Source organism: Centropristis striata, chromosome 20 (genome assembly GCF_030273125.1).
Source record: "Centropristis striata isolate RG_2023a ecotype Rhode Island chromosome 20, C.striata_1.0, whole genome shotgun sequence".
In the NCBI taxonomy this organism is placed as follows: domain Eukaryota; kingdom Metazoa; phylum Chordata; class Actinopteri; order Perciformes; family Serranidae; genus Centropristis; species Centropristis striata.
This window is the reverse complement of record NC_081536.1, coordinates 5,771,735-5,792,753: the sequence shown is the minus strand read 5'-3', so window position 1 is coordinate 5,792,753 and position 21,019 is coordinate 5,771,735. Positions and strand designations below refer to the sequence as shown.

The following is a 21,019-nucleotide window of genomic DNA, read 5'->3' as shown; positions in this document are numbered from 1 at the left end:
CAATAGCAGACAGAAAACAGCCTTATAAGACAGAATTTTCAGTCTGTTGGGCAAATAAGCAAGCTGCAGAGCCTGATTAACTTTACAGTTTTTAGCCTTCCCTTGATTTTTGAGCCACGCTGATAGAGTAAAAAATGTGATTACAGCAGTACAGCTGTTTAAAATGAGCCTCCCCCTTGCCTAGCCTTGAACATTATCTGTATAATAATCACAAAATCCTTGAGCCAGGTGTAATTGGAACAGACTTTTGCACAGCAATCCTTCTTGGGCTGACACAAGCAGATTCAACACTATGTAAGTTTTAAAATGTGCATGGACAATGGACAAACATATTCATGTGTCATGTGTCATGTGTGTGAGCTGTTAGGCGGACCTTGCCAGTGGTGTTTGTAGTCACAGGTCCGGGACAATGCAATCATCATAGCGCTGTAGAGAGGCAGCACCATGGCACAGAGACGCCAGCTACGCCCTCGACCCTGATCCGTGAAACACTGCAACTTCCCTGCCAGATAGAAGGATGTGAAGCCGAGACCGGAGAATGCAACTAGCAGGGAGAGAAGTAGGCAGGCATGGAAAAAGAGGAGAAGGGAGTCAAACATACAGCATTAAAATTCTAAACTCTCTTTTTGTATAAAAGCAAACACATAAAATATGACCGTGTGTCAAGGGACTTTCATGTAAAATGCAAGCATGATGGACAAGTGTGCATTAGTTATGGCTATGGACAGCTACTGTACACTGTAATGACAAAGCATTTTAGACAGAAGCTGGTATTGAAGAAGGTTGGTCACTGCCACCCTCACGTTGGTAAGCTCACAGAGAACTCACATAGGCCTTTCCCTTTATAGATTCTCAATGTATATTTTAAAAGCACAACACTATGTATTATATAAAAGTGGATATTGTTCATTTTTCCATGCTTGAACTGTAAATATTTAGGTTGGCTTGGTCAGCAATCCTACTACTATTACTAGTATTAGTACTACTTAGAGTGTACAACAATTTATCCATTAGCTTTATTTAACTATTTCACAAACTTTTAAGAAATGTTTCTTTAACTAATTCTACCTTTGCACATCAGACAAGCCTCCTCACTGTCCATTTTTAAAAGTAATCTTAAAACCTATTTTTATTCCTTGGCTTTTAACCACGCATGATACTCTGCTCTTGTTTTTAGTGTTTTATGGTTTGCTTTTATTTATTGTTTTTTTTTTTATTGTCTTTTAAAAAGCAATGAATCTATTTATTTTAGTGTTTATTTCCTGTTTTATTTATTTTATTGTCTCTTGTTCTGTTTGTTTATGTACAGCACTTTGTTGCAGCTGTGGTTGTTTTTAAGTGCTTTACAAATAAAGTTGAGTTGATTTGAGTTGAGTTGAGTTAATTCATCCAACACCGTTAGCTAACTAGGCTACCGTTTATCTATTACCTGAAGCTAACTATTTCAACCCTGTATCCAATAATAAGCTACTTCAACCATTTATCCATTACTTTTAGCTATTTCAATAATTTCTCCAATATTTTTAGCTCTTTCAACCATTTATTTTTAGCTTACTACTTTAACCGTTTAGCTTACATTCGTTTTTTGCTAGCTATTAAAAGTATTTAGGCTATCCAATACTTCAAACTAACTGTTCTAAGTGTTTATCCATTACTTTATGCAAATATTTGAACTGTTTAGTCAGTAAGCTTCTTTTAGCGAACTCAAACAATTATACATTATTTATTTATTAACTATTTCACAGTTTATCCATTACTTTAAGCTAGCTATCATTTCAACGGTTAAGTCATAGTTTTATTCATACTTATAATTATTCATTACAATTAGCTACCTGTTTAAACTTCTAAACTTGCTTGCTAATCCCCGTGTTTCCTCATTTTTATGAAATTTTCCTTCCTTAATCTTCACCTGTTGTTTGGTGCTGGTAAAACTGGAAGTACCAAACAACCATAACCTTTCTTCCACAGATCCAGGTATCAAGCTTGCTTGAATAGCAACCATTTTGGAAAGAAGGACTGGACAATTTTAGTTCTGTTAATAATAATAATAATAATAATAATGATTTTCCTAAGCTATTTTGTTCATCTGTGTAAACGCATGACAAACAGGTGAAATTGAGAGAACATAGAGCCGAGGGAACATACACAAGCTACCTGAGTGTTCACAATCAAACATAACATACATTACTGCAACATGTAGTGTTCAGGTGCTCTACTCTACAATATTTTTTCATAACCCTTGGCAGCTACAGAAGTACCTCCAGGGGTGCAAGGCTAGCCCTGGTTGGGAATCACTGTGTCAGGCAAATACCTCCATACTATTTACTGTGTGCGACAGGTGCCTGAGAGCAGGCAAAAGCAAACAGACATCCACATTCTCACGGTTAAACTAAGCACAACCCAAACACAGGAAGGACACTTATTCAGAAACGTGCACGGAGTGTGCATGTGGCCCCAGTGTGCATCCCTGAGCCAATACCAGTACAAAATTAGATTCTTAAAGACTGGTTTCTATGCACACACTGCTGAAATGAGATAAGACAGGAAACCATGTCAGACCCAAATTACACCATCACACATCTGCTTAGCAGGGAGCTGATACATTAATACATAACTGATGCAAAATATTAATTTTGTCCAGAGTCTGAGGTCACAATGAAAGCTAAAGTCAGAGCTGCTGGTCGTGCTGTGCTGAAGGAGGTCTTATTTTTTATTGATGGTGGTTAGAGTAGGAGAAACAGTAGCAGTCTAATTGTATGAATTTAAGCTTGTGTGATGGAGCCACGAGAGGTGGTGCTGAGACAGGGTCATTAGTTTACCACTGCAGCGGGCCAAACAGCACCCATCAGCACCCATCAGCTGGCCATTTTTCACTCAACCCACAAACTTGCCAAGAATACTAAAGCTGCCCGAACACGCATGTGGCCTGTTGAGAGAGAGAGAGAAAGGCTGGTGCAAGGGCAGAGGCAGAAAGTCCAGCTGTGTCAGTGTCTTTCCTGCTGTTGGGAGCTGGATTTGGCTCCATTAAGATCTCAGCATTTTCCATTAGGCAATTTAGACCAATATATTGGATTGCCAGTATAGGCTGATATTGGGTTTTTAATAAAGAATGCATTTATAGTGTCACACATCTCGGGAAGGATAGATAAAAATGCAGTTCCCTTGATTGCATTTTCCCTTTAAAAATGTACTCCTACTTTGGACACACCACTGACTCTAATGTGATTGGATTCCACAAAGGTATATTCGATGCACTGTATGTTTTTTCAGCTTTGCTACCCAGCCAACATATCCATGTAAGCTCATGTGCATTAAACGTGGGCTATTTTAGGCAGCAAGTGGGCATAGACTTGAAAAGTAAGCTGTGGCGAACTGTGTGGGCCCTGTAAATGTGTCTTTGGGGATACATTCCCAGGTTTGGTTGCTATACAGTAGGTTGTACAAGGTGTTCAATTCCATGAAAGGGCCATGTGGCTGCAGGTTTTTGTCCAACCAAGCGGGAGCACAACAGACTCAAATCATTCATCCACCTGAACTGCCTTCACTCAGTCGATTTGTTGATGAAGGCTGTTCAGGTGAAAGAATGACTTGTATCAGGTGTGCTCCTGCTTGGTTTGAACAAAAATCTGCAGCCACATGGTTCTTTCATGCATCAGTTGGACCACCCTTCTGAAGGCTCACAGAGGAATCCCAGTGCCCAAATTCCAACAAAGCCCTTTCCAGCTCTGCACCTCAAACAAGCTGACTGGTGGACCCGAAATGAAACAGGGGAACTGAACTGGAAACACTGTCATGAGAGGGTCCAAAATCCAAAAAACAAAAACACCAACAAGTGTGAAGCAGAGCAGACAATTGGCTGGATTAAGCCAAATTTTAGCCCTGGATTGGTTGGCGTGACACATTTTAGAATCGGACCTCGTTAAATTTGACAACTGCATGGGGGTGGATATTTTTTATAACTCACCCATCTAAATTATATAAAGTTATGCATAATTAAGGGCATGTCCACTTTGAGCGACAGGCAGCTGCCCTTAGGTGGCTCATCACTGCCTTCACCCTGCCTCAGCTAACCTCCGCTCCACCTCTTTGCCCCTTTTTTGGATTAGACGAGTTAGGAAGAGCCTGAAGATGTCTGTACACAAATCCATGATAATCTATCCAATAGTTGTCAAAACATTTACAAGTGCATCTCAATACATTAGAATATCATAGAAAAGTCAATTTCCAGTAGTTCAAGTCAAATAGCCCCAAACAAGTATTGAGTGCACACTCAAAAAAATAACTCATTGGATGAACTCAATTAAATTGTGGGCAGAATTTCCATCCAACAAATCTATGTAGCCCAAACTCAAAACAAGTGCATCGATGCAATATAATATATTTGAGTTAATGTAGCTCAATTTTTTACATTTGATCGAACTCAAATTAAAAACATGTATGTATTGTATTTAAATTGAGTTATCTCAACTCATTTATGTCAAGGAGAGCTAAAATAAAGAAATTGTGTTCGTTCAACCTAAAAACATAGAATTGGAAAACTGAAACTCATTCTTTTTGGGTTGAAGGGAAGGACAGGGGAGTAAATTAATACATTTTAGGTTACACTTCTTAAACTACTTTTGATTTGATTTTAATTGCTATATTTTCATTAGAAAACAATACATTAATGTGTCACATCTAAGAAGGGCTTGAATAATTTTTCATATAGATGGACAAACTTTTCAGAGGCCAATTCCATATTAAACAAACGTTTTTTTAAATTAGTCTTTTGTCATATTATTATTTATTTTTTTTATAATTAGAAGAGATTAAATAAATGAAGGCATGAAATGTTTCATTCTGTGTGTAATGGATCTATATAATGTGTTATTTCCACTTTTTGAATTTAATTACTGACATAAATAAACTTTTCTATGATATCCTAATTTATTGAGATGCACCTGTATATTCTGGATTCAAAGTGGTGGGCATCCATAGAGTCACACCGCTAAAGATGTGCCAATGTCTCTGAATGAGGCCAGTACAGTCAATATATCCTTGGACAGGTCCAGCTGGCTTTAATCAAATGTATCTCGTATTGCTGATTGTATGGGCCTCTCGGGTGGCTTATACAAACTCACTCATGGGAAACCATATGGTGGTTTCGGTGGCAAGATTAAATTTGGCCAGTGGGTCTCATTTAAAAGCTTAAGCTTTAAAGTGAACCAGTGGTTCATAGCCTTTTGGAAACAAAATCCACTCCGGGCCAGATAAACCAAGTTAATACATTCCACCAGTCAAATCAATCCATATGGTGAGCAGGGAAAATATGAAATAAGCTAAAAATTAATTGACACCCTGTGGAATATAAAATTCTGCACATAGTCACTATCACCACCCACAAAGTATGCCACATTTATACAGACAACAACACATTACTTTCATGCTTTCTGGCTGAGTTCGTCACTGCAGTCCTGCTATTCAGAGGTCATGAACGATATATGAGATCCTCAGCATCCCTCAGAGCCTATACATCTCACTTCTTGGCGACCTCTCTACATTTCCAATCACACAGCAGCTCACACCATTCATTTTAATAGCTCTAACCATAGCTAATACGATTACATTACTCATTTGGATAGACAGAACTAAATTATCCATGAACCAATGATTCAGGCCGCTGACTGTAGTTTAACTGTGGAAAAACTCACAGCAGCTTTATATGAGAAAAATCACACATTTCCAAAACACCTAGTCTCTCGTCTGACAGCTTCTGTAGAGCTGATCCAAGTGTAATTTTACCATGCAGAGCAAAAAAAAAAAAGTCATATTTCATTATTTTCTAGGGAATGTTTGAAAAAGTAAGCAAGGTAACACCCGGTCACCAAACAAATGAACAAATTTACTCACCCACAATGACAGTTTTGTACCTGCTGCTTCAGTTAAAAAACTAGGCCATGAAGTTGGAATCATTTTGTTTTCAGACACAATCCTCTGTTAATTGTGGTTTCATTTTCATTGTGATATGTTTGGCAGAGATTGATTAATAAAGTTTTGATAAGATATACACATATACACTATCTGTCAAGAATAAATCACATTGTTCCAATCATTTCATGGAAAGAGGTAAACAAATATTTTATTCCAACTTTATGTGCAACCAAGTATAAGACACTGTTGGTTTTATACCCTAAAGTTATGATAGTGGTCCATTTAAGCCTCTGTGTATTTTTTGTGTTTATGGCCCTTTAGGTAGTAACCAAAAACTGAAAAAAATGATGAAGCTGTAAAAAGAAACTGTATCCAATATTCTTGCTGCTCTTTTGTTCGCCTGTTGACTAGAATTGTATAACAGATATGAAGAGATATGCAAATAAAACTAAGCTAAATTGCATTTTAATTATTAAAGGCATGATAAGGAACAATGGTTCAATGTAGCTTTATTTCCATACTGCACACAAACAATATATTTGCAGACACAGTGAGTCAACATCTTGAGGATTACACTAATAGAAATGCTTCGGGGATATGCATAATACATGAGCAAGTGTGTGTCCTTCACACACATCCACACACATAAACACATTTTTGTGGTTAATGTAAAATTAGCATAATTAACTAAGCCGGTAGATGTGCAGCAGTAGGGGGACACAGTGAATACTACGTGTACACAACATGCACTGATGGATGCTTCCCTGGAGGAGAGTCTGAAAGGCCAGAGGAAAGAGAGGAGGCCAGCAAAGGAAAAAACTTCTCGGTGATGAATCTGCTTTGTGCATCTGAAAAGCCTTGACAAGTAATTCCTCCGAGACAAAACAAAAAATACCTAATGAGAGTGATGAGTGAAGTGCAATTGCTTTTTTCATGTTCAAACAAGCATGCGGTTTGTTCAGAGGATGCAAGTGAAGAATGCATTTTTTTAGGAGCACATAAAGGAGATTACTGTACACTGTAAAAAAAGTATCTGTTTAATTTACGGTAAAATACCTGCAGCTGTGGTTGCCAGAACTTCACTGTAAAAATTACAGTGAGTGGGTTTTCTACTGTAAATGTAAATGTAAATATCAGCAAAAACTGTAATTTAGAGTATTCCCTTTATTTTTAGGGTAATTGTGTCCTGGTGACATAATGGTATTTCTTCATTTATTTTACATGAACATTTTTACAGTAAAAGTGTGTTTTCAAAAGCTTTTTACTATTCTTTGATTTACGGTCATTAAAAGTGTCATTACAGTGATATGCAACTTTTTATTTTTACGCCCTATTTCTCATGCAATTTGACAGTGTTTTACTGTAATTTCTATAAATACTTTTTACAGTGTAAACCCAACAGAGATGAGACACACCACTTTCAGAACAATACGTGATAAATATCAACAGAGTAATTTTATGTACTTAGGTATATTATGTAGGCATAACAAACAAGTATGAAAAAGTAACAAGCCTATGTGACCGTGCCGTCACACTGTGTATAAATTCCATCCATCATACTGAGTATCGTAAATGTCACAGCGTAACAAGCTTCGAGGGAGCTAGATGCACTACCTTGGAGTCTGTATTTGTATTCTGAGAAAACAATGATTGTTGGGAACATGCAGGTATTCAATAAATATTTTGACATTTCTTCTGGGAGATGCAGCGGTGGCTAAAGGTGGAGGTACAGCAGCATGATAAATTGAAATAGACAGCAGTCTTACATACTTGGAAATATTATAACGAACTAACATCTGCACCAGAATTCAGTTTTTGAGTAAAATATCTCAACCGTTGGATTTTCACAACATATGTAACAGATATTTGCATTTCCTTTATGATAATTTTGGTGAGCCTTGGAATATCCATCTATACTGTTATTATCAGGCCAAAAATTTTGTCCGATACTTTGGTTCATATAAAAATCTTTACAAACATGACATTACAATCAGAAAGTCAGGCAGCTCTATCTAAAAAGTCAAAGGTCAACTTTACTGTGACATCACAGAGGTGTGCAAAACATTGTTCTAACCATTATTCAACACCTTAACTCAGGGACAGAGGGAGAGATTTTGACCATGTTCCACATCTGGTCGGACATTGAATTGGAGACACTAATCCTAAAATGCTTCCCACCTTGAAACTGTGGTGATTGTACCAATCCTCTGTGCTGCAGGGTTTAAAAATTGTCTAAAGAATCAAGTTTTTAAAATTTGTATTAGTTTTGCAGGAACATCCATATTTGCAGCGTAGTCTAATGTCTGACTACTTGAAATAAGTCTGGACAAGCATGGATGTAAACTGTGACTTAGCTGGTTGGTGGAGGCGAACAACCACCAAGTGGTAATTCTAGTTTTTTCAACAAGATCTTCAAGCTAAACAACAGAATAGGTCGGCTACAAAACCAGGGATCTAGATTTAGACTAAAAAATGTCCTTGTAAGGAGTTATAAAAGACAGTTTAAACAGTAAATAAAACTATGAAGTAGGTAGGAGGTGACATAGCAACATAAAAACCTGATGCTGTGGAAAATGATATTAGATTCTTCATAATTTAAAGCATTAAGCATTTACAGCATAGGAATTAAATCCTATTCTCAGAGACCCATGATCAGACAACATAACCACAGGGGTTAATAATGTGAATTTTCATGATAGCATTTCACTGTTTGGCTCTGTTTTCAATACACTGTCTGTTGTTCCTTTGAGGCTTTTGTCACTGATCCCTGTATGTTAATTACATTAAGTCGCTTGACCTTGTAAATATCTCCGGCCTTTCGGTCAGTGTAATAGTTCTGTTGTTCGAGAGAGAACACTGAGTGACTTCTCTCTGTGCTGCACAAAGTAAAGGCTTTGATTCATCGCACTGACTTTCTGTATTTTCTCCATAGACTTAGAAAACCTCAACATTTTAGGAAGAAACTGCTCTTGTGGAAGGTCCGTGATGTTTAAATCACATAGTTTACCCTGTTGTCCCGGGTGAAAGTCTGACGTTTGTCCGACCCATCCACCACCACTCCCACGCTCCCTAAGTGTGTATTCTGCCATTTGAACTCGCTGTTGACCGTTACTACGCCCACTAGAGCGGCGGTGGACAGTCTGAAGCGTATATATGCGCTGTATTTTGCTGCCTGTACAAACGACCCATATGGTCATTTTTGAGGGGAGACCATTCTCATTTTTTTTATAACTGATCGTAACTGTAACTTTAGATTGTATGGACCCAGAAATAGACAGACTGAAAACATGTAGATCGGTTTCCCACAGTGGCGGTTCTACACAGGGGCCTACAGGGGCCACTGCCCCTGTGAAGAAGCCTTTGGCCCCTGCTGTGGCCTCTGTGTCAAATTTATAATAAAATGATTAATTATTTATAATGATGAAGAATGGAACAATTCTAACCTTTTTTGTTCAAACAAGATCTCATTGTACACAAGAGGAACCCAGAATGTGTACATTGAGTCTCATTATTTAAATCAATGTATTTGTATCTTCCGAATATACATAAAAATTGGTGTTTAAATAAGCTAAAATAAAGATTTTGAATGCTTAAATATCATCTTTGCCATTTTTTAATGTGCTAATGTGCCCCTCTGATTAACACTGGCCCCTCCTTGGCCCCCACAGTAAAATTGGTCTATAACCGCCACTGGTTTCCCATGTTGTAGCACTTGGCATTACTGTTACGAGGCAAGACTGCAAATAATGAGAGTTTCCTATACAGAGTTTGCTATTTTGGAGCATGTGGCCATGCATTACACATTGCACTTGTAAAGTATATTTCTTGCCACAGTACGATTTAATTTAGTATGTGTGTATGGTGAGGGTATCAGGGGTGAAATGTGCAGGAGGTTAGCTGGGCCACAATCAGGCAGGCTTAATACAAAAAGTTCTGTATGCAGTGAAGGAGAGAAGCATGAAGGAAGGGTCGGTAGGAGAAGTGCAGCAAGCTGTATGTGAAAATAAGAAAGCCACAGTAGAATAGGAAGTGTTCTACTGAACCTCTGATGATTTTTGACAACACAAAGGACACATTTTAAAATAGATAAGTGCTTTTTTTTTAGTACATGGAAGGTTATGGATTCAAAAAGTGGAGCCATGCTCTGGTCAAAGCCTCTGTAAAGTCTAATAATTGTGTTAAAATCACTCTCTTTATCATTCGCCCCTTTATATCCGTTTAAATATCTATCATTCAACTACCAGACCACACACACACAAACTGTCTCACCAGGCACAGACAGTTCTGTTTCCCATCTCCCTTCCCTCTCATCTCTTCTGACCTTTGACCCCTCCAGGAACCCATGGGACGCCCCTCTGCCTCCTGTCAGAAGCGATGCATATTAACCAACCACTTTAACTCCGAATCCATTTCAACCATTAGCATACAAAAACTCAACAGGAACTCATTATTACAGCCGGGTAATTGCTGCCATACTCCTACACAAGCTGTTCCTCACACTCTTCGGACACTTCAGATGAATTGAAGTGTTCCTGAGTGAGTTCTAGTAAACATATGAGAGCAAACTTTGCAGAAGTGAATTTCTCTCTCGATACTGAACTAATTTGATGGACAGTAAAAGCTGCGGTTAATTCAATATATAGATAGTTGTGTGCGAGAGTGAGATGCAATATGAAGATTAAAGATTTGATTACGTTAGTATCACAGGATTCATTATTTTTTTTTAAGTGCGTGTTAATTGATCATATCTAATGGCTTAATGCGCATAAGGGGAGCTGGTGAGATGAATACGAATAAGAAGGAGAAAATAGTGAATGCCTTAGGGGCTACTTGCTTTACAGCTGTGTATATTGATGCATTGGGTTCAGACTTTGTATTTATCCGTTTGTTTTTCTCCTTCTGGGACCTGTCTCCTCCGATTTCTGTTACTCCGTTACCTTACAATGAGGTGAAGAAAATAAATCAAATAAAAAAAAACCTGAGCGGCTTTAATAACTTTGAAATGCAATAATAGTTTGTGTGCTTTAGAAAATAGCTGTCATCAAACACTGGCGCCTAATGCATATTTATATTTTCGCCCCGGCTCATTCTGATGGATTAGTTTGGGTTTTATTTTTACCATACAGATTATTTTGAATCCTTTTGGGAGAGGAGGGAGGGTGTGGATGTTTCTTTTACCTATAGTCTGTATTTCAGGCTTCATAGCAGCCAGAAGTGGTGTCACATTACGTCCAGATGCAACTTTTAAAAAAGGCTACATTCTCTATGTACACTGTAAAAATTGTTTGTAAAAATTACAGTAAAACACTGTCAAATTGCATCAGAAAGAGGCCGTAAAATTAAAAATGTAATATCACCATAGTAGATGCTTGTAATTACCGTAAATCAAGGAATAATGCAAAACTTTAGACTATAGAAAACACTGTTTTTTCATGTAAAATTAATGGAGAAATACCATAATGTCACAAGGACACAATCACCCTAAAAATAATGGCACTACTCAGTCTAAATTACATTTTTGCTCATTTTTACATTTAAATTTACAGTAGAAAACTCCCTGTATTTTTTACGGTGAAATTCTGGCAACCACAGCTGCCGGTATTTTACTGTAAATTAAACAGATTTTTTTTACAGTGTATGTCTGTCCTATTCCCTGTCCATCGCCACATTCGTCTGAGTAAAAGCTCTGTAACGTATGCACGGTCCTACAAGCGTTGTCCTGGTGAAAGGGGACACAGACAGGAAATTGGATTTCTTCTGCTCTCTAGACGTGCTGGCATACGGGTGCTCCCTGTGTCCCCGTCGCACGGCTCTCTCAATCACTTTCTCACTCACAGCGCAACAACATAAGGCTATTAGAGCTGCAGCGCAGATGGATGTAATCCATACACAGTGCTGCAGTGAATTACACAGAAATGTCCCTCTCTGCTATTTCTAATGGGACACAGACAGCACTTCAAAGCGTTTCTTCTTTTAAAGCAGGTGTCTGGGAAGCTGTAAGTACGCAACTTTAACATTAAGCTGGAGCATCAATTTGAAATCTGAGTGGACCATGAAATTACAGCAGCAGTAAAATCTTATCCATCTTTCTGCATTATTATAATACACAGAGAGCATTCCCCATTTTTGATTTGAAGCCTGTTAAAGCACAGAGTAGTTCATGGCAGTCACTCTCACAGCAGGAAGCCAATTAAACACATTCACAAGGGTTCCTTACCCTCCACCTCTCAGGAGTACTTCTGCCTGAACATGTAACAGTAATTTAATTTTATTTGAATCTTAGATTAAAGGGACAGTTCACCCCAAATCAAAAATACATATTTTTTTTGACATCTACACCTATTAACAGTCCAGATTGTTGAGGTGTGTGTTGCTGAGTGTTGGAGATATCAGATGTCTGCCTTCTCTTGAATATAATGGCACTAAATGACACTCAGCTTGTCAAAGCGCCAAAAAGTACATTAGTAAAACTCAACGGCCATGTCTATTTCCACAAATCCCGCCCCGAGAGATAATCCACAGACCTTGTTGTGAGCTGTTTCATGCAGGAACTATTTTCTTTCTAGTATATTTCCTTCATGAAATTGCTCACAGCAAGGTCTGTGGGTTATCTTGAGTAAGCGGGTCATGATTTCTGGAAAGAAATTTTGCTGTTGAGTTTTTTAAATGTATTTTTGGCGCTTTTAGCAACATGGGCCGAGTGCCATTAGTTAATTATATTCACAAAAAGGCAGACAACTTTATGGCTGATAATTCCAACACTTGCAACACACACTAAAACAATCTAGTGCAGGGGTGGGCAAACTGCGGCTCTGGAACCAAATGTAGCTCTTCAGGCCATCTGCAGTGGATCCCTGTTTTTTGATTGATTGTCTTTATTTCGAACATGCAAGCAAATAAAAAAAAACAAGTTTAAATATTAATAGATGAATAAATAAAAAACAAAACAAAAAAGCAAAAAAAATTGAGAAAACAGATACTTTCTGCAAGCTCGAAAGGGAGTAGGAAGAAGTAAAAAAACTTATCGAGTCCTACCCCTTGTCGCTGTGTCAAAAAAAAACAACCTAATTTGCACTTGGGTCCACGCTGCATTCTGACAAAATCATATAAATAATGCTCATTGTAACCCATTAGTAATGCTGGTTGGCTGATTTAGACTTTTATCTCCAATGTAAGGCTCAAAATAGGGTTTGTGGCTAGATTCTGACATTTTTTCTCTTTTTCTGGCCAGAAATGGCTCTTTTGTTAATTAAGGTTAATGACCCATGATCTAGAGTTACAAACAGCACTACAGGTAAAAGAAAATATGTATTTTTGATTTGTTGGTGAACTGTCCCTTTCAGAAAATGAGTTAAAAATGTTCATAGTGGAAGGATTTTCACTTATTTCCAACTTGTGACAATTAAATGCTTCAGTTGGTTGCATCCATGTGTGTATTTACGCTTTTTTTTCAGGGATTCTGCATAATTACCTTGTGTGCGTCTAGAGTGGAAATGTAATGAGGTTTTTGAACAAAAGCAAACAATATAAATATCAAGCACGCTGGGCACAGCTCACTGGAGGATATAAAGACGTATTTCTCATTTTGCATAACAGATAGCATGAGGTTCAGTCTAACTGCAGTGTAATTTAACTGTTGGTGGACTTTTCTTAATCACTAGAGCAAGAGAGAAAAGACACTTCAAAGCAGTCAACAGCATGTTTTGTCAATGATGTATCTTCTTAAGTGTGGTCCTTACATGCCCGGTGCACCATATAATGCTGAGCAGCTATGCAACATCTGTGTGGCGCACAGCAAATGCTTCATGCACACCACTTAACATTCATCTGCTGGACAACAGAAAAACATGTGAATTATTTAACACCCTGCAGAAATGAAAACAGCTTGGAAAGCAATATGGTGGAAAAGATGTCCAGTGTCCCACATTGGTCTGCACAGCTGAACGCAGTGGGAAGTCTAATGAAGCTGAAACAGTAGGTGTGCATTCGACACTCATGTGTGCTCCGAGTAAACAAGATTGAATGTGCTTGACTCAATCAAGCAAACCCATGAGTATCGCGACAAGCTGCCTCGGGATGTGGAAATTGAATGATAACTCTACATGTTGTAATTAACTTTGAAGAGAGGAAGAAACAAAATCCTCACTTTGAAACGGGAAGTAACACCTTGCACACATCCAGTCAGCACATATGGATTTTTTCCACTTGGTGAAAAAATGTTGCTCACAACATCAAGATCAAACTGAGTGAATACTGTAGCTACAGTCACATGCAGTTTTAATGAGTCAGTGTGTGAGTTTGGATATGCTTTGGCATTGTGTTGAGGGCTGGCAGTGATCTGCTTGGACTAAAAAAAAGGAACTCACAGGAGGAATGGCTGCTGGGGAAGCTCTTGCGTCCCTCTGAGACTAGATCTGGCTCCCCGGTGCACAGCATCTTCACATTAACTTGGCCATCTGGGAAACAGCGCTGGAAGTAATCAGGCCTGGGTCTGAAAATGAAAAAAACAACCCAAAAGATGGTTTCTGTGTCGACAATGGAGACAATTCCATCTATTTTTCAAATTAACATTAATAACACAACATTAACTGACAATAAATCAAGTAAGTCAAAGATGAAAAGTGTTTTTTTCAACAGCTTAACATAGAAAGAGCCTTAAAGTGCTTCAGTTTGTTATGCATACCTGCCAACAATCAGCTTGATTGTATTTGTGAAGACTCCATTCAGGGCGAGAGCCAAGGACACAGCTGGAGTAACAAGATTGACACACACAAAGTCAAACAAGCATCTTAGGTACAGACAAGGTTAACACAGTATTTTCAGTGTAAGTTGCATTTATATAAGTAGTGAAGCTGTTGTGGAATAATTGATTTTACTATCAGTGCGATACCGGTTCTGGCAGGTTGCCCACTCTTCTGACACTGTGTACAAATAAAACAGCCAATTAGGTTCAAGGGAATCTCCCCTGCAGCTGGACAGATGGTTGTCAGGATTTATGGGTGAAGCCTCTCATCATTATTTTAAGGAGCAACAGTAGCAAGCAGATTTTAAACAGTGTAAGCTTGACAAACAAATACATTCAATCCCTTTACATACTCCACAAGAACAGGAATTTGTTCTTGTTCTTGAGGTGGCAAGAACAAGAACAATTTTCTTTCTGGCCAGGACATTTCATACTTCACGAGAAACTCCACTGCAGAACTCCTGGGAGGTCCTCATAGTGCCCTCTCACTGCAGCACACATCTGAAATTCAAATTACTGACCAATCATACAATAGTTCTTGGACACCACACAAGTAAAAAGTTCTGCCCAGATGATGTGTCAAGAACAGAGAAATGTGTTCTCTCTCCCAGGGCTGCAAGAACAAAATGACATCATACTGTTCTTGCAGCCCTGGGCTTACGTGCAGAGTATGTATTAGCCTTAACACACATGCAAACATTTGTGGATGTAGCATCCAAGCCGGAAAAGTGAGCCAATGCACAAGTGTCTTAAACCTGCATTCTTACTATGCTCATGTCCAGCAGGGAACGACTCCACTGGTCGCAAAAAGGAAGTCAGATTGAAGACAATGAAAAAAGGATCCCACAACTCACTTGATTTGTCATTTATTATTACACGAGGACGCTCGCGGGTAAAAACGACAAAATATTTTATCAGAAGTGCCTTTCGTTTAGACGGTGACGGCGTTTTTGGGGCTTAAAAACGTGGAAAAGTTAAATAAGCTCCGCCGTAGCGTGTCCGTCTAGACTGACAAGACGCAAAACTCTGCTCAGATCTGCTCACATCACGTATGTGTTTACGTCACATACATGCTCCAGTACAGGAAAATAAACAAACGTGGGATTATTTCAATGCGTTGGAACTTCAAGCTGCTCTGGCAGCTCTAATAAACTTACAGGAGTCTTTCCACCAAATGTACAGAATATGTAGACATAGTATTACTGAACAGAGAAGGATCTGGAATTACCTCTATCACATTTTGGATGCAACCAGACGGCTGTGAACGAGACCTGGGAGATCTAGTGGATGGTGGATAACTTTGTGGAAGGAGTAGCTGATGAAAATGAAAATGAAAAAAACTTCTGCATGCCCAAAGATGCTCTTATCGCTTTAAGTGATGCCGCCTGGCATGCATACAATCAAATTTCACACACTTTTGCGTCACCGTATGCACGCAGATTTCCTCCCGAAAATGCTCGTCTAAACGAGGAATAAAAAGTGAAGACGCAACTCCATTTTTGCGTCTTCTGTTCAGACTGTCCTCGTGTAAACCTAGCCTATGTCACAAAAAAACTAGCCTGGCATTGCAAATGCGTATTAGCTTGGAACCTTTCAGTTAATTTTTGGTTTCCAAAGGGCGTAGTTGATGAGAACAGACCAAGATGCCTCTGAATAGGTCTTTAACCAATCAGAGCAACGGATTTTAAAAAAACGTAATCTCAATTCAATCAGAGCAATGACTTGTTGGGGTGGTGCTTTGTCTGTTTTTAAGCTAGAAAGTCACTAAAATGTGTTTCTGGAAACATTACAGGCCAGAATTAGGCAACACAGTCACAAAACTTGATTCATATTTGATCAGTGCTGCCTAGTTTGACAGTTTGATCTTAAATATGTGAATGTGTACCGGCAGACCAACAGATACTGACATTACTATATACAGAGCCATTCCAGCAAAATAAAATTTGTCACAAAAATTAAAGAGAAGAGGTGCAAACTGTTAGTTTAATGCTGTCAAGTATCTATCAGATATTTAATTGGGAGAAAAAGTATCCCTGCAGTGGTGGCAAAATGATTGCACCTACTTAGAGCCAATATTACTGTAAAGCAATTACTGCTTCAGCTTAACTTTAGTAATGGGATACAGGAGGACGGCTGTTGGTTGACAGCTAGCATTGCTGCGTAACTGTACATTCATTTAATTAGCTATGAGACAAACCACTGGGGCTCATCATTAGCCAGAGATCCTGCCCTCACAGTTTAATCCCAGTAGTCTGCAGGTCAATTGAATGCACCCTACGTCGCTAGAGCTCAAACATATTATCTTCCTGAGCTGCTGAGAGGAGCACCGTGTCAATGTTATTTAACAGCTTGTTAATTTGGGCAAACTCTGTGCAGATAACACGAAAGCCCTAAAATGAGACATGTTCTGTTTGACCAGGTGAAAAATGAGACATTAAATTGCAATGTGTTCTTTGTCAGATCCCTCTCCGTATGAGGAGGCCCAGCACTTACTGTATGAAACTATTGTTCCAGCTCATATATAGTGGAGACTTGGAAAGCTTGCTGATGGCCATTAATTATTTGGTTGCTGGCCCAAAGCCAACAGTAGCACTAATACAGTTTTGGCAATTGGATTTTTTGCACTTTTGTTGAACTTCTAGAACTAAACAAGCCAGTGTCTGCACCGTTAGCTGGAGTGTCAATGGTCATCTAGCTAATAGAGACCTCATCTGGCCTTGCAACATTTGTGGTGCTGTATAGTAATATAGTGTTCTGTATATTCCTGCCTTGTGACTTTGCTTCCACACTGTAAAACCCAACTTGTTGTTTCAACTTAAATATTTGAGTGTCCATGCTGCAAAAGAATTTTATGTCAAGACAACAAAGACAACAGAGTTAACTCAAATTAATCTTGCTATTTGACTCAATATTTTAAGTTAAAATGACTTTTTGCACAAATCTTGTTGTATTGAAAAGGAAAAATTAGTTATAATAACAAACAAGCAACACTGGGTTTTACAGTGCAGTTTAGCCATTTATTTGCTATTTTTAAAGGCCCAAGTTGACCTGCTGATACTGCATTTGTCCTAGTAATAATGTATTCTACCAGTGCATGTCTCTTTGCCAAATTGGTCTGTACATTCACATGCACCAACCCCAGAGTGTGCACGAGTGATTGCATTGTGGTACAATCTGAGGAAATTAGAAACCTATTGAACAAAGAAAGCATTTCTACAATCACTTACACAAAGTCTGTTTATTTTTAGCTCATATAGACCAAACCAATGCCATTCTTCCAACGTACCATTGTTCTGACAGCCCAGTAGTCTGAAAAGTTGTCTGATGGCTGATTATACACGATCCCTGGAGTTTTTTAATGTTGTGCCCTCATATATATAGTGATTATTTTAACTCAAACCATGGTTTCCCTAACCCTAACCAAGTGGTTTCTGGACTAAATGGAACACCAGAGCACAAATAATGGTAGTGTATCATTATTGGTGGTCAGACTATGTCATTGTTTGATAGCCTACTGGGCAAAAAATTACTATTTTTACTGACTGTGTTTATTTGACTGTTCTGCTGAATTTAGAAGATATGTTGTTAAGTGTAACTAGTGCAGTACCCGTAGGAAGTATGTATTTGTACATTACAAACTACACTACAACGTCTGCAACTCCATAAAACACTTACTTTTCATAAGGTACGCACACCATTCAGCACATACACATTGAACATTGGTATTCGCTGGAAACTATTCGAATTTTATTGGAAAAACGAAACTTGTAGCGCACTTTAAAACTCTGAAAGATAGGTAGGCTAAATAGACTTACAGATGAGATGAGTCAGGCGTTGAAATTGACAGCGAATTGTGTTACTGACCAGGTGTAGGCCTATCACACAATGGGGCGGAGCTCCCCTAAAAGGCGTTTGATCAGAAACAGAGCAATGCCGCAACACGTCCTACGTAAATAATGATATTCTGAAAAATTAATTTGAAAAAAATCTTCAAAATCGAGGATGCACACCTTCACCCCATGCGCAAGAAATCTTAGGTCAGTCTGACTAACGGTCAGCGAGATATGCCCTAGACACACACACACACACACACACACGCTTCTTGCATTATAGATAGATAGATAGATAGATAGATAGATAGATAGATAGATAGATAGATAGATAGATAGATAGATAGATAGATAGATAGATAGATAGATAGATAGATAGATAGATAGATAGATAGATAGATAGATAGATAGATAGATAGATAGATAGATAGATAGATAGTCATACACTTTGTGTCACAGTTCCAGTCAGCCAGACTAGGTGTTGTCTGTCTCCCTGTGTGTTTTTCCCCTCTCTTGTCTTTCTCCTCTTCTTACCTGTTTTCCCAGTGTTGTGTGTGTGGAGGGCGTGGGTTCCCTGATTCACACACCTGTCTCTCATCATCTGATTATCAGCCACACTAGCAGAACCTTGGTCTTCCCACTACTCGGCGCCACAGTGTTTTCAACCCAAACGGTATTTGTTCGCTCTTGGCTCAAGAATATTCTCCAGCTTGTTAAGAAACTTTTTGTGATTTACTTCTTCATGTTTTTTCCCCTGCCTCTCCAGTACCACCGTGGACTCTGAAGCTGGATATCACCTACCTGTCTGTTCTGTGGCCATATCCTCCGTCATGTCCAACCTGGTCTCACAGGAATCCGTGAAATAGCCACGGATACGCTTAACTCAAAATCCGTGGAATAGCCACGGAATAACTCAAATTTCCGTGAAACTGACACGGATTTCTGTCATATCCCGTGGCTATTCCAACATACAAAGTGATTATGTACATTCACTGAGTGAATATTTAGAAAATAAAACATATATTTCTCGCTAGAAATGTGATCAAAATCCATTTTTATGCAGAAACTAAGTCAAAATATTGATTTTTTTCACTAAAAATGAGAGAACTGTCCGCCATGTTTTTTGTTCTGACCGCCAGGACCTTAAAAGTCACGTGACTTGGAACAAGCCAATAGGAAAAAATATTAACTTGCATTGTAACGAAATCCATGTCAGTTTCACGGAAATTTGAGTGATTCCGTGGCCATTCCACGGATTTTGAGTTAAGCGAATCCGTGGCTATTTCACGGATTCCTGTGAGACCAGGTTCGTCATGTCACTCCACCTTGCATGCCATCTGCCCTCCCTCCACATCCAACCTACCCTCTGTGTGTGTTCCTGAATAGATCTTCTTATACCTGCCCACTGCCTCTGCCTCTGCCCCTGGGTCTAGTTCTAAGCCGTCTAAGTCTAGTCTAAACAGAAAACTATGACAGTATCATCTGTTTAACAGGCAGATCCATTGACTGAGCAATAACTTAACAGAGTCTGGAAAGTACAAAGGCTGCTAATCAATGATCTCTAACAACTCCAGTGGAACTATTGGGCCATCGGAGCAATCAGCTTTTGTTTTTGGGATAATGGGCCGTCAGAAGAAAATAGGCTTTCAACCCACTGGGAGATTCTTCGGACTAATGACATGTTGGAACAGTCTCCTGCTGTTGAAGCTAATTGGAACAAACTCCGTAAGTCAAAACAATTGCCAGTGACATCCCAAAGAAACTGCTACTGTCTAAATCTTTTCAACAGATTTTTTTCATTATCAAAGCTCTGGTTGAAGTTTTGACACATTAGTCCAAGCATGCAGACACCACACAGACTCTATTATTACTATTGCAAATCCTTTCATTGTCTCACTAACTGGAAGATTACTCCCTCTACACACATTAAACAATAATGTCTCTGCATGCTATGAGATCTTACATTCAGATGATGAATAATAACCCTTCATGCTTTGTAACCAAAATTAAAAACAATCACCGCAGAATCATTTCGGCGCCTTTCTCAGAGTGTAGCCTATTGGAAAATATAATCAAACTTCCAAAATGGCTCCATTATATCCTGACTGATGGATAATCACACAATTAAGCTGCAGGAGTTTGGGAATGATAAAGGGTTATTAGATGACTCTACAAAGGGAACACTGTGTTCTTTTTACTCCAAAGAAAAATAAAGAGGTGTGCATGTGAGAGAGCAGAACGCACTGTTTCAAACAATAAATGCACATCATTAGCAAATCCCACAGGTATCACAAGGGTGAAAATCTCACCAAAAAAACCCTGAATGTACACCAGCTCAGTTACATCTGTTTGAAATTTGGATTCCTGAATTCACAATAAGAGGACCTAAGGGGCAACTTTGAACTCAGTAAATTTGCAGAAATACAAGAGGTAGCTGCTTTTCTGTGATTTTAGCTCGAGATGAAACAATAAATAAGTCTGTAAGTAGTTAAAAATAAGCCGCTTTTAACTGCACACTCAGCCCAAAAGCTGCTTT

At 38.7% G+C, this 21,019-nt stretch overlaps 1 protein-coding gene across 1 annotated transcript in view; it reads right to left on the bottom strand.

The window, feature by feature from the left end:
- plpp4 (phospholipid phosphatase 4) overlaps window positions 1–21,019 on the bottom strand; it is a 70,104-nt gene that overhangs the window by 5,253 nt on the left and 43,832 nt on the right. Inside the window, exons 4-6 of the mRNA XM_059359467.1 lie at window positions 14,594–14,657; window positions 14,277–14,401; window positions 374–544 (exon numbers count right to left, since the gene is read on the bottom strand). Coding sequence (XP_059215450.1) covers window positions 374–544; window positions 14,277–14,401; window positions 14,594–14,657 — 360 coding nt within the window. The remainder of the gene's footprint in view (window positions 1–373; window positions 545–14,276; window positions 14,402–14,593; window positions 14,658–21,019) is intronic.